At 38.4% G+C, this 14486-nt stretch overlaps 1 protein-coding gene across 4 annotated transcripts in view; it reads right to left on the bottom strand.

The window, feature by feature from the left end:
• Arhgap15 (Rho GTPase activating protein 15) overlaps positions 1-14222 on the bottom strand; it is a 601987-nt gene extending 587765 nt beyond the window's left edge. For 3 of the 4 annotated variants that reach the window (XM_060390096.1, XM_060390097.1, XM_060390098.1), the window contains exon 1: positions 14100-14222. In XM_060390096.1, coding sequence (XP_060246079.1) covers positions 14100-14110 — 11 coding nt within the window. In that variant the 5' untranslated portion in view covers positions 14111-14222. The remainder of the gene's footprint in view (positions 1-14099) is intronic. The other variant, XM_060390099.1, reaches the window with a different exon arrangement.
• Between the last annotated feature and the right edge of the window lie 264 nt (positions 14223-14486).

Genomic DNA, 14486 nt, shown 5'->3' with positions numbered 1-14486 from the left:
ATACCATTTCTCTGGAATTAAAGGTTACCGGCACTTAGTTAAGATTTATCCTAGGAGTTAGAATGAAGAAAACAACACAACTACAATTGAAAATGAGCATTTGACTGTAGTGTAGAAGTATTGGGGGGTAATAAAGCAATGGTCTCCAATGATCTATGTTTATAGCTTATTAAGCAAGCAATCTTAGCCACATCTTCCACAGTCACTCCAAGTCAGTAAGCTTGAGAATGGGTCTCAAAAAGCACATTTAGCCATTACCCCTCAGTGACTGAGATGTTCCTGGCTTCAGGCTATTTTGTAAAGGCTTACATGTTTTATTTTTGATTATGTATATGCATTATCTGCATGTGTCTACACAGACTCAGTCCAGAAGAAGGGGAGGGATCTCTTGCATGTGGAGTTACAGGTAACTGTCAACTGTTGAGCCATCTTCGGCCTCCTTCGTAAAAGTTGTAAGAGTTATTTTTATGTTACTGTTATTCTAAAATCATTGCTGTATCATGGCTAGCTTCCTCCTGTGTTTTCTTGTAGCTATGGTCATTTTACAGGAGTGAAAGCTTGCTTTAGAGCACATAGGTGATGGAATACTGAATCGGGAAGCCGGAGAGCTATGTGAAGAGTCAGTTAGTAGGTACAGGGACACAGGTGTGTGAAACTGATGCTGCAATGTGAGACTTAGATACTAAACACAAACATCCAACACAGATACTGCTGAAAGTCAGATCTTTCAAGTAAAAGAAAGATGCAGACACAGTGTAAGATGGACTCCAGTCCTACTATGCTACCTCTGGTTCATAGTACTTTATTTCCCTTGGTTGGTTTGCTTATACCATGGACTTAGTAAGTGTGAGCAAAATAGCAGGTTAGACACTTGCAAAAGAACTCTCCTTGTAAAACAGTAGAGGAAAGTTGAAACTCTTGATTGTGCAAAAGTTTTTTTTTTTTTTCTACAAGCCAAGGACAGCAAAATGAGGAAATATATTGGCCATTCCACAGCACTTAAATTGAATTTTTAAAATTGAGTTTTCATCCTCCATCTTGGAAATTCCCTACTACCCCATTCATTGCATATCTTAGCGTGTTTTTAGCTCTGTCTGGGCTGCATAACTGTAGCGACCTCATGCTTTTAGTATCTTTAGTCCCTTCCATTGCTTTGTCAGTTCCCTTCATTCAGAAACCTTGGGGGAAGCTGGATCTTCCATCTAAACCAATGTAGATTTTTCTGTTGTTTGTTTACCCAAATCAGAGTTCCTGGCGCCTCCCCTCAGCTAGGAACTAGAAGTGCTGAGGGTTAGTCACCTACCTAACAGGGGTCCAGTTCATGAACATTGTTGTACTCTTCATTAGTTTAGCCAACTTCCTGTACTAATTTCAAAAATGCATAGCATTTAAAGTTTTGAAATGTATGTATAAGTTACATTATATGGCCTGAGAAGGGTCCATATAAAGTATGTAATATGCACCAAAATAAAGATATTATTTATATTTATATATACATATGATATGTGTGTACACCTAAATAAATATATTATTTATTATATTTATAAATGTACCATTTAGGTATATATACATATACATATGTGCATAAAATAACAGTTTTTGAGAAAAGAAGCTATGGATTTGAAGAAAGCAGCAAGGAAATTTTGGAGGGAGAAAAGGGAAAGCAAATGTGTTATAACTATAATCTTAAAAATGTTCTGGTATGAGGATTCCTTTACTTAAAAGTGTTTGGGTTGTACTCTATTTTCTGTGTGGATTTACTCGTTTAATCTCCTTTGACATGACCCTTGTGAGATGCAGAGAATCTCATCTGCTAATAGTTTATGTGGCCAAATGGTTATGCATCCACATTTGGTTATATCTCCCACTGTAAGTACTGGGAGGTCTCTGTCTCTCTGTCTCTCTGTCTCTCTGGTCTGTCGGTCTCTCACTCTTACTCACTCTCTCCCCTTTTTTCCCTCCCTCTCCCTCACCCCTTCTCTCTCTCTCTCTCTCTCTCTCTCTCTCTCTCTCTCTCTCTCTCTGTGTGTGTGTACCAGTTTGGGCACACATATTGCATGTGTGTTTAGATGTTGCCACCGCGACTCAAATGAAGTGTGAAAATCTTTTAGAACAGTGTATCTACATACATGTAGATATCAGGTGATACTCTATAATATAGAGTCTATATCATATGATTAAAAATACCAGTTGAAAAAAGTAATATATTCTTAATTACTCACTTCAGTTAACTTTTGGAGACATATTTTAATGATTTTAAAATGCCTTGGAGAGAGTTGGCAGCAGAAGAAAATTTATTCTTCCTAGTTAAGAAAATGAACCCAGTCATGAAATCTAGACAGACAAAACAAACTTAAATGAAAAACTATATATAAATGGATGGTTTCTCATAAGATAATTCAATGTTTTAACCAAATCCCTAAGGATTTTTGTACATTTAAGATGTCTTAAATGTACAAAAGTTAGTTAGTGACTCTTGTTCGCTCTGTGACACCTGCTTCCTTCTGCTTTCATAGGAGCAGCTATAAATTAACAAGAGGTGGAAACGGCAGCCAGACAGCCAACCAGATTCAGCCCACAGACATATGGTGTTGGGCCTGAACAATGTTTTAAAATGTTTGGAATCAATTTCCAATTGAAAGTGAGAGCTGATGTTTAGCTTTTTTAAATGATTTTAATTTTTTTTTTTTTTTAAATAGAAGGAAAAAAAGTTACATATCTTCACTGGAAAAGTCAATACCTTTGGCAAAGTGATCTAGACTGTGTGACAGCAGTCACCCGGAGGACCCTTCAGAAAGGACACATGTCCCTCTGGTTCCCCGTTTCTCTCTGAGTGCCTCTTCTGGCTTGTTTGTTCTGACTGGTCTGGAAATGTTTTTTGATGGTGACACCTGACATCAATATACGCAGAAGCAATCCCTTGTCTGCTGTGTTCACTGAGCAGAGTTTATTCAGAGCACAGTAAGCCTCCATAAGTTTCCACCACCGCGTCAGAACAAGGTTCGTCAGACACTACCTTGCTTGTTCTCCCCATTTCCTCAATGTGACTCCTGTCATACAGTAAGAGTGAGCGGTGCTCTTTGCCCTTTCTTTCCTCTCTTGCTCCGGCCTCTTCTGCTGTTCCTATTATGCTTTGACAAACACCTACATCCTGACTTGTTTTCTGTTCTTTCATGGTGTGTCTGATCTGCCCAATTAGCTGTGAGCTCCTTAAAGGCAGACAGCATGGTCAGTGTTGCTGTGCTATCAGCTTTACAGATGTTTGTGGCCGGCCTGCAATGCCATGCCACTAATTCTGCCAGGACCATGAACATGTCAAAGTTCAGGTTTGCTATTGTGTTTAAAACTATCGCAATCACTGATCAGAGCAGGGTGTCATTGGATTCCTGTGTTTCACCACTGCTTCCCACTTACAAGAGCCAAATGCACCAAGGATTCTGTAACAGAGTAAAAGGAAGCCAGAATAATTACTTCATCTTGCTTTCTCCACATCTCTGCCATTATCTGTACTCTTTGCACATCTGCCAGACAGACTTGTCTCCAGTTTTCTTAATAAGATGGACTCACTAGCGTCTACCCACCCCATCGTTAATTCCCTTTCCTAAAGCCATATGGCTAATCTAGAACCTATTGCCAGGCAGCCACAGAATGTTCTGGCTCCCCAAAGACAAAAGCCAGCTGCTGCCAGTGTTAGGTCAGCCCTCGGGTTCCCTAGTTCAACACAGAGCTCTTGCTGATGCCCTGTACGATAGGATTGGTCTATGCCCTTTCCCAGTAGGATTGGTATGTCCACCCAAACTCAATAATGGAATATGAGGTGGTTTACACAGGGAACACCTGAAACAAAACAAACTTTTCAGCAATTGAGATATTGTAACTTATAATTTCCTTTCTCGTTTTTTTTTTTCCCTCAGACACATTGCTTTGGCCTCACCATGCCTGGCTCTGGTCATCCATTTTCATACCTTTTTTTTTTTTTAACTAAAAGTTGATAAAGGGAATTCTATACAATTCTCTCTCTCATATCTTTATTTTCTGTGTTCATTCTGATTTCAGTTCCAAGGATCAATGACTGGCTATCGCTATGAATTACTTAAAATTAAATTATATTTCTAGTAAAATCCTGTTTTGAGCTTTCTGAATTAAAAGTTCATCAACAAAAGACAAACAAAGAGTCTAATTACTACTGCTGGTGTTGTGGATGCCTCCAGCCTTCAGATTTTTATTATATACCATACACTGTTTTAAAAGACACATTGTTTCATGTTTTTGTTTTTGTTTTTGAGGAAGCATTCTATTTTACAGAAGAGGAATCAAAGCCTCAGAAGAATGATTAACTAACTCAAAAGTATGATTTGGGAATGTAAATTTGAAGTGTATATGTGTATGTGTGTGTGTGTGTGTGTGTGTGTGTGTGTGTGTGTGTGTATACGTGTGCTTGAATGTGCCCATATGTGTGTGGGGCTGTGAGGATGTGCATGTGTTCATGTGTGTATTTGTATATATATATATATATATATATGTGTGTGTGTGTGTGTGTGTGTGTGTGTGTGTGTTTATGTGTATAATATGTGTATGTTGTGGATGTGTAGCTGTATGGAGCCCTGTGTTTTTGTCTGTCTTGCCAGACTGCTTCTTAAAACACTGCCATTTCTTTTTAGAAAGAAAATATCCTATAGTAAACATTGAAGGGAAAATGCCCTAAAGCTATTACTGCAGTTCTAATCCTTGTGGAAACCAGGAAGTGAAAGGACACATGTAATAAGGGATGAGGCAGGAGAAAGGAGGCCTCCAAAGGCATATCTACAATGGCATGCCTCTTTAAAGCAGTCTAGACCTTCTAGGGTTCTGCCACTTCTCAACAGTGCCATTACCCGAGGACAAAAAGACGCTAACACAGTTTGGGGGGATCATTCAAGATCTATACCTTAACAGTAAATCACAGAAGTAGTTTATAAATTCCCCATATCCCATTTGGATGAGAACAATGAGGCAGGTGGAATTTATCTTAAGAACATACTTCATTCAGTCCTCTACTTCAAAATTTAGTAATATGAATACATAATAAAAACAAAAAAAATATCAGTGGGTTGCTTTTTGTATTCATCTTTGTTCATACTAAAACTTTGAAATTCATGCCAGATGAATTTCAAGAGTTCTGCAGTTAGTTGTAGCTGGTTGCTATCATGTGTGGCCTTGAGATTTAAGATCTAAGGTTAGGCATGGAGTCCAGAAGATCAGACAGAGAAGAATAGAAAAAGACACCAATGTAGCAGGCACTCCCATTTTAAAGCTGCACTAAGCGATGAAACACAAGCAGAGAGCAAGTAGCACGTTTTCATAACTTTAGTCACAGCTCTAGCTAAGCAGGATTCTTTCAGTGGCTCCTGGACTCCAGGGACTGGTACCATGGCACAGTCTGTAACCCTGGCACTTAGAAGAACAAGGACTGTGGATGACTAGTTTCAGGCCAGCCTAACCTAGGCCATCACCTATACAACAAGAGCCTGTTCACAAAATAAACAGAAAGGCAAGAATTGCTTAATTGAACTGCGCCACTGAATTGACTTGGGAACCATCACACAACATAATGTAAAAGCCATGGGCTTCACATTACCTAGAACTACCCACACACATCACGATTTAATTACCAAGTAGCTCTGTATTTTTGAGTACCTAACTGCTCAACATTTGATGCTTTGTCTTTAAAACGGAACGAGCAATGTGTATATATGATTTTGGTGGAAATCATATATATACGTAATATGGAACTACATTATATGTATAATATGGAAACATATTATTTAGAAATATTAAAAATCCCCAGCTGTGATAATGACCATTAACAATAATCACAGTCTAATCATTTATCTTGGGGAATGTTTGGTGTTTCTTTATGTGTCTTGATAATCTAGGGCCACTATATAATTCCAGGAGCACCAGAATACTCTCCACAGTGATAGTCAACACACTTCTTCCTCGCATCTCCTTCCATTAGGAAGACCATAACGTGCATTCTTTAGTGGTAGGCAAGTCACCTGCCCTGCAGTGGACCTAGTAGAAAGATGAGTGTGCGCTGGATTGCTCGATTGCTCAGTGGACACTCCTTCAAATATGAACATAAAGTTAAAGCAGAAAGATAAAAGATAAAAGACACCTCCCTCAACCAAGCATGCAATCCCTGGCAATTCTCCCTTTCATAGAACTCCAAGCCAAGAATTAACTAACAACATTGAAAACAACAACAAAAACCTTGTAAGTTTTTAGGAGGTTAATCTATAGCAAACATAATATACTCAATTGGAAAAATCCCTTTTGCAAAAAAGTTTAAAGTTTATATGGTAGGGGTTTGGGTGTTTTCTAGCAGTTTATATGTGTTTTCAGGAAGTGAGTTTTATGCTCTGATTCCCAAAAGTACTGACAAATGCAATCCACAAATTGCTGCGTGACACAGCTGCTGAAGTCCCAGTAATCATCACAGAGTCAGTGCAGCAATATTTATTCTTACTTATGTTTATACTTATTTACCTGTTTACTTCTACATTTTTCTAATTTTTAGAGCCAGGAAAAGTCACACGTCTTCAGAAATCTTTTCCCTGCTTTTGTAGCCCATGGTCAACTTCCATAGCATTCATTCTTTCACTAAGAAAATGGTGTTTACTCCTTATTATAAGCAGTTACTCTTACAGGTTCTAAGTAGTTGACAATAAAAAGACATTCAAGGTATTGAAAATCGACACTGAATAAACAAAAAATAATAAACGAGCACTTTTTTTTTTTGAGGGGGTCACATGTTCTTCAGCAGGAATGTAGAGTTCAGAGGACAACGTTCAGAAGTTGGTTCTCACCTTCCACTTTGTTTTGGTTTGTATTTCTGATTTTCAAGGTAGACTTTCTCTTTGTCTATACCTCACTGTGTACTCCAGACTAGCTGATCCATGGGCTTCTGTATGGTTCTTCTGCTTCTACTTCCCTGAGATTACAGATCCATATGTGACTGTGTCCCGTGTTTCATGTGAGTTCTGGGGGTTGGAGCTCAAATCCTCAGACTTGCTTAGCAAGTACTTTACCCATGAGCTCTATCACTAGAACAAGGAACTGATTTCGATCTAGTTATTTGGACTTGGGTAGCCGATCGCATTTACAATTTTAATGCTGTGAACAAAAGGTTGTTCTTGAGATCTAGTTAGTGCACAGACAGGATTTAAAGTCATATAACTAAAGATTACCTAGGAATAAACAGCTATGACAAAACTAAGATGGTATCCCAAGACTGTTATCTCCGATGATTTTCGTTTTTACAGATTTGAATGGTTGGATAATGCATGTGAAAGACAGCAAGAAAAATAATCCACCTGATCAGTTAGAAGGAAAACAGATCTTGACACACTGGGAAATCAAATGAGAGGACAGTGAAGGAAAAGAGGGGTCTTCAGCAGCATTATGTGCCGCTCAGAGACTGGATAAAATGGAAGTGCAGTGGCCATTGTATGTGGCAAGTGAAAAGCTTTGGGGCTCTCTCTCTAGTATGCACTTTAACATTCATGAGAAATTAGGTTTATACATACACATAGATTTATGCTTGTGTTTGTATGTCTCTTTGCTATTTAAAGTTTTCATTGGCTAGAACAAATACCTAATTTTTTTGTTGTTGTTGTTGTTTCACCAACAATCTTCAACACTTTACAGGATATAATTTTAAAGCTCTAGTTGATTATAGACTTTAATTCAATTGGACTACTGTCCATTAAAATAGAAAAAAAATTCTTTAAAATTATGCAGTTATATCTGGAAGTGATAACTAGCCTAGACATAATCTAAAATCTCCTTCATTGTAGGTTTCGAGGGATGTCTATGTGGTGTTATCCAAGTATATTTAAACTGATGTGGGAAACCCATCTTAATTGTGGCAGGGAACATTCCTTGGCCAGAAGGGATTGGGCTACATAAGAAGGCAAACATGCTCAGTACTAGAAGCATGCATTCATTCATTTGCTTTCTGCTTCTTTGTTGCTGACACAGTGTTACGTGCTGTCTTAAGCTCTTGATGCTGTGACTTCCACTGCAACGGATGGGCTCTAACATTGACACTGAAATAAACCTTTTCACCTCTACGTTACTTTTGACAGAGTTTTCGATCGTGGCAATATGGACAAAGACACTGGGAATGGTGGTTCATAGGTGTTTAACAGATATATGACAGTAAGGTAAGAGGACAGGCGTAAATTTGAACCCAACCTGGCCTACATAAGGGATTGGAACCTGGTGTGGGCTACACAAAGACTTTGAGACCTGCCTTGGCTACATGGTAAACTGTATCTAAGGAATTTTTTTAAAAATAAATAAAATTAAAATCTACAATTGCACTGTGTTATCGACAAGGGCCGTTTTTAAATAAAATGTTCCATCTGGTTTTTGGCACCTGGAAGTACTCACTGTCATCAGAAGAGCTTCCAACTGTTTCAGGGAAGACAGAAACTAGAAAGCATGAATTCCCTCAACTTCCTCTCCTCATTTCATCTTATCTATATCCAATTCATCTACATTCAAACTCATTAAAGCCTGCTTCCTTCTGTTTAAGGTTATTTATCTACTTGAGCTAGTGATTACACCCATCTGTCTCTGGCTCCTCTGAGACCTGTTGGGTTTCTGGATGTATTGTTTTATTTGCATTCTTTCTCTTTTTCTTTTGAGCACTCACAGCACAGTCTCCCCCTCCCCAGTTAGCTAGAGCCCATTCAGTCTTCAGGAAGGTTTATTTTATGGATGCTACGCTATCCCTAGTTTCTTACTTTCTTCAGGATCTCATGCCAAGGTTTGAATGTCGGTGGTACTTTTTAAATCACGCAGTTAAGAAGGAGCCCTCTCCAGGACAGTGAAAACGGAGATGGCTTTTTAAAACAAACTCAGCTTCATTCATAATAGCAGAAATAGCACACAGAACTATAGCAAGATGCAAGTTTGCAAATTTATGAAACCTGCAACGATGGAGCCGGCGGCCTGCAGGGGTCCCCTTATGACCACAGACGCTGAGACAGCCAGAGGCATTCTTAATGCAGCTTTGCTTGTCATCCTCATGAAGTGTGAACAGAAGCCCAAAAGTTACAAGAACATGAAGAATAGTTCAGAGTCACTATCAGAATTACTTTTTTTTGTCTTACACATGTATTTCTAGGAATTCATGCTATGCATATATTTTCAAAAATGCATTAGTCCACAGAAAATTTAAAATGATGAATACCGTGACTCTTACAAGAAAATTCTGATTCAATGTAATACACTCATATAGAATATTATTGTTGTTAAAACCGTATTAGATATTTATCATGAAAATATTACCAATATTCATTGCTAAAATAAAAAGAATCAAAGTTGGAGAGTGTGTGAAGTACACCTCAAAGTGAGCACTACATATGAACATATATTGATATATGCTTTGTTACAGGAGAAACCAAAAGAGTCAAAAAATTAGTATGAAAATGTCTAGTTGAGGTCAAAGTGAATAAGGTAGATCAAAAGATGAATGTGAGAAGAATTTTCTCTGAAAATAGCCTTCAATGTGTAATCATCTCATTAAGTCACCTAAGGGCTTCCATGAAAAGGAAAATGTTTGTAAAGCGCAGGCTGGGCAAAAGTCTTGGGTACCTGGACAAGGAAGCCAGTTTCTGTCTTTTAGTATTGTGCCTTGTCACTAAGTTCAGCCTGTCTGCAAATTCCAAGGAGTACAGCACTCAACAGTGAGGAAAACTGAAGAAGCAGACTAACATGACACAAGAAAACCCTCTAGATGCCAGTGTGGAGTCTTCGGCATGGGCACAGGTGCTGCTTTCAGCATCTGCCTCTCTTCTGCTGGTCCCTCCATCCTGATCCCTCCATCCTGCTGGCCTCACCTTGTATTATGTTACTTTTCAGCTGACCTGGACACTTGATTCCTGCTTTGATATTCTCTGTCCTTGCCCATATTTGCCAAGTTTGATACATTCATTTCCTGTTCTTTAGAATAAATTTGTTTCTGAAACCCACTATAAGGTCTCCTCACAATTTTCCAGAATTATCTGACAGGAAAGATCAGCTCGTGTACTGTTCTCAAAGATTCTCTAGCCTGGCAAACAACAATAACAGCAAAGTTTCAAATGGGTTTCTAAGTCCAGATTGAACCTCATTTGTATCTTTTTTGTGGTAATAAATATACTTCATTTGCACTGTAATAAGATAACTTTTTTGAGCTCTGGCTGCTCTTGCAGAGGACCGAGTTTCTGTTCCCAGGATCCATGTGGCAGATCACAATTGCCTGTAAATCTAGTTCCTGGGGATCTGGTATCTTCTTCTGGCCTCTGCAACCTGGCTCTCACATGATTGCCCTGGATTATAAGTTTTAGAATGTTCAAATAATGTTTCCATAAATTGTTGTTGAAGTATTTTCAGTTCAGTTTCATAGAAACTCTTATTTCGCCCACCTTTAATGTATTTCTAATTACACCTTTGGGGAAGAGTACATACAGATGCAACCATTTGTGACTCTGGAGTGGAATCTTGTGGTTTTTGCGAAGCGCAATAACCCTCTGGGAAAGTGTCTCACTTCCTAGTTCAGCAGAATCCTCCATGTGCTGCAGGTGTGGTTTCATTGGCTGAGATGAGACCTAGGTCTTTAGTGAATGCAGTCAGGCACAGATCTTAGATCTTACTGTGGTGATAGAAGCGTATTCTTTTGCCCTCACATTTGCAGAAAAGATGGGACACAAGCCTGCAGGTCTGTGGTTAACTCAAGGAGAACTTCTGCAGACTATTTGTAGAAGATATAATGATCTAATAGTGAGAGTTCCAAGGGAGATCCTGGATCCAGCGGTTCCTCACTTTGTCATCTGTGAATCTGTCACGAATCAAGCACTGCCATTGCTAAGATTGCTAGTTTTGCATCATTAGCAACAAAACTATTTGTCTTCTCTAAGTTAAGATTCTTACAAATCATATAAATTATGCTGGAGAGATGGCTCAGAGGTTAAGAGCAATGGCTGTTCTTCCAAAGGTCCTGAGTTCAATTCCCAGCAACCATATGGTAGATCACAGCCATCTATAATGAGATCTAGTGCCCTCTTCTGGTGTGCAGGTGTATATGCAGACAGAACATTGTATATATAATAAATAAATAAAATTTAAAAATCATATAAATTCATTCCCTACGTTTGTCAAATAGCACGTGTTTCACATATGATATCCAAACATTTCATTCCAGAGTATTAAAGACTTAAAGCTGCATGTTTGGTCACGACAGGTGATTCAGTAGGTAAAGTGCATCCTGCCCAAGCATAAAGATCAGAGTTCAGGTTCCCCAACTCTCATATAAAAAGCCAGAGACTGTATACTGGCTTCTCATGTCAGCTCTGGAAAGGCAGAGGCAGTAGGACACCGGCATTCTCTGAACAACCCAGTTCAGCTTAAAAAGTGGTCCCTGAGATACGCTCAGGCAAATATGACTGAGAATTGTTAAGGAGGACGCCTGACTTCTGGCCTGTAGACAAACACAAATGTGAATGAGCACATGCATGTGTACACGTGCGCTCACTCACACACACACACACACACACACACACACACACACACACACACCTTCAGAAGCACACTTGTATGCACACATGCACCACACACATTCATTCATACAAATCGACATATGTAAAGGAATTGATTATGGCAAGTATGCCAAGTATTTTGTGTATGGAAACACCACAATTTTCTGAAGATGCATTGCAGAGGTTTTTTCTCCTGCTATGAAAAAGCCGTATACTTGTGTAGGAATAGTTTATAGAGGTGAGTACGTCCCTGAGGTAGATCCTTACTCTCAGACACTCTCAGAAGTCTTGTCTTTAAATACCACAGGTTGGGACGACCTATTGCTATGCACCATCTTCTTTAATCCAGGCCAGACTCTTCAACATTTAAGTGGTCATTTGGATCCTGTTATCTGAGAGACCGTTTTGGAGCTCTGCTTGGGGGGGTAGGAGAGGCCTGACAAGGACATTAAGGTCATGTAGCCTTCCTTTAAAGGACAAGCCCGCTTGCCTTAAAGTCCCTATGCTCTACATCATGTGGAGTTCTAGATCAGACACTGTGTGGGGTGCGGTGCCCCAAGGCAGAGGGTCAAAAATTAGCAAATGGGGTGGGGGTGCAGGAAAGATTCTTCTCCTGTCTGAATTTGGCTGCATGCTGGCTCCAGGTGAAAAGTGTGGTCTTTGGTCAGGCCTGCTCTGCAATGACTTTGAAGAGGAGATTCTCTGTCTTGTTTTATTTCACCGAAGGCAGAGTGATCTGGAAGAACCCCTTTGCAATCAAGTACCTTAAGAATTGGTTGGAATAGTCCAGAGCCTGTTCACTGTCATTTTCCAAAACAGGTTTGAAGTCATCAGTTTATGTATCTTTGCTTGCTGTGTTGCCTAAATGCATCCCAAACTGTCTTAACTTGTCCTTCAGCTCATGCATACTCCATAAAATACCTGAATTGAACAATATCTTCAGAAAACACTTTCATAAATAATTTGCTTTTCAATTATACTAAATGCTTTAAGCCTTTATGGTTTAATGACAAGGTTCAGATTTCCCTCTGAACATTCTTTTTTGCTAATGTGTGGGTTCTACCACCTCTGTTCATGCGATGCTCATTTTATAATGCAAAGAAATCAGCAATACTATATCAACAAAATATCTGAAGGATACAGCTCAGGATGCAAAGCCTCGGCAGCACAATATTGAAGACAGATCTAAACACTGCTTTCCGTGGTAAGGAAATACAACAAATTAGAATTCTAATCAGAATATCAAAGCAAGTATATATTACCAAGATCTTCTGACATGCTGACAATAAAAATGTATTGGATACCACATCCTAATCTACATCTTTCCATAACCATTTTAATGGTCAACAAGTAGATAGCTTCACTCTGGACAATTGAAGAGAGCTTAAAAATGCAGAATGCCAGAAGTGTGTTAGCATGCTGAGTAATTTCCTACAAAATTGACCATGTCAAAAAAAAAAATTATAAGTGTCTGTCAATAGACCACAATAAAAGAAAAGAAAATTGTTGCCACTTATCAACCCTGTAACTATTTTTTAATAATCCCCAAATATCTGCATTGTGGGGTACCGCTTCCTTATCCAACAGCACGATAAAATAATATTAGAGGCAGGGGGATCATATCTTGTGGTTTTATTAAAATTTTTTTTCACAACTTTCCTGTTAGATTTATTTAGGTATTTGTCTCAGATTAGCACCATTTTGATGATGTCTGCACATACATTAGAGTGCACCGAGGCATCAGAGCAATGTCAGTGGCTATGAAGAGCTCTGGCTGGTTTACAAATGAACAAAACCTTTTCATTTCTAAGGTTTGTTATTTCAGAAAACTTCAAAGCACAATTACCTTAAGAGACAAAAGGATGTCTTTAAGTGTGCCCTCTTCCCAGAAATAACTGGCAGCGATATCAGGTGTTACTTTGGTTTTGAACATAAATGTCTATTTATGAATAATAAAATTGACCCAATTTTATCTCATCCAATTCATTAACAGTTAGGAAAAATAGTTGTAACAGAGATTATCTTTTTGTATGGTAGAACTTTCCTGCTTATAGGGGCAATCTTATCAGGTTATGTTTGAGAATCTTCTTATGGCTTTTACACAGTATCTTAGAGTAACTATTTTCACTGAAATTTAACAAGTCATTTCCTTTTGTGATTAAGCAGTCTTTTCTTCTTATCTGAATTTTGAATAATGTATATTTTTAAGTAGGTATCAGTTAAAGCTGCATAGTCTCATGTATTTTACTCACCCATTAACTTTAAAAGCACTTTTAAACCAAAGCTCAGTCTTTAACATTTTAGTTCTAAAGCCATAAACAAAAATACTAGCATATGATTTCCATAAAGAAATTTTGAATTTGTCCTTTGAAAATATGAACAACAAAAATCCTACATTTTTCATCACTGAAGGAAAGAAGCTGATGTTTGAGTCCTAGGTAAGAGCAGTACATTTTGTAGAAATGATTATAGATTTATACCAGCAATTACTTTTAAGCAGTTAATATCCAGTATAAACTTAAAATCGCATACCTTTTCTCCATGATGACCTGCTATGAAAACTGCCATCAACTCCTGTTACTGACTCTCAAAACGGAAAAGAGTAAGGTCATGTGTCCTAAGAAGGGGCCTGTGTTCGTTGCTGCTTAATTTCAGTACTGAAGGAAAAAAAAAAAAAAAAAAAAAAAAAGGGCGGGGGCAAAGGGTGAGCATAGACGGTAAAAAACAACCCACTTCCTGGGTACATGCAGTTAACGACACATTGTTCGACTTAGAGTTTGCCTTGCACAGTCAGTGAACAGTATCACTATTTATCAATGTTATAGTCAGTTTTCAAGTGTTGTATGTTTGTATGGGCTGTGTCAAGTTTAATCTAAAGGGGAAAAATGTGATTAAAATTTAGCCACTGGGTTGGGTTGG

Source organism: Meriones unguiculatus, chromosome 8 (assembly GCF_030254825.1).
Source record: "Meriones unguiculatus strain TT.TT164.6M chromosome 8, Bangor_MerUng_6.1, whole genome shotgun sequence".
Classification (NCBI taxonomy): domain Eukaryota; kingdom Metazoa; phylum Chordata; class Mammalia; order Rodentia; family Muridae; genus Meriones; species Meriones unguiculatus.
The sequence above is the reverse complement of the archived record's forward strand: the minus strand, read 5'-3'. Positions and strand labels throughout refer to the sequence as shown.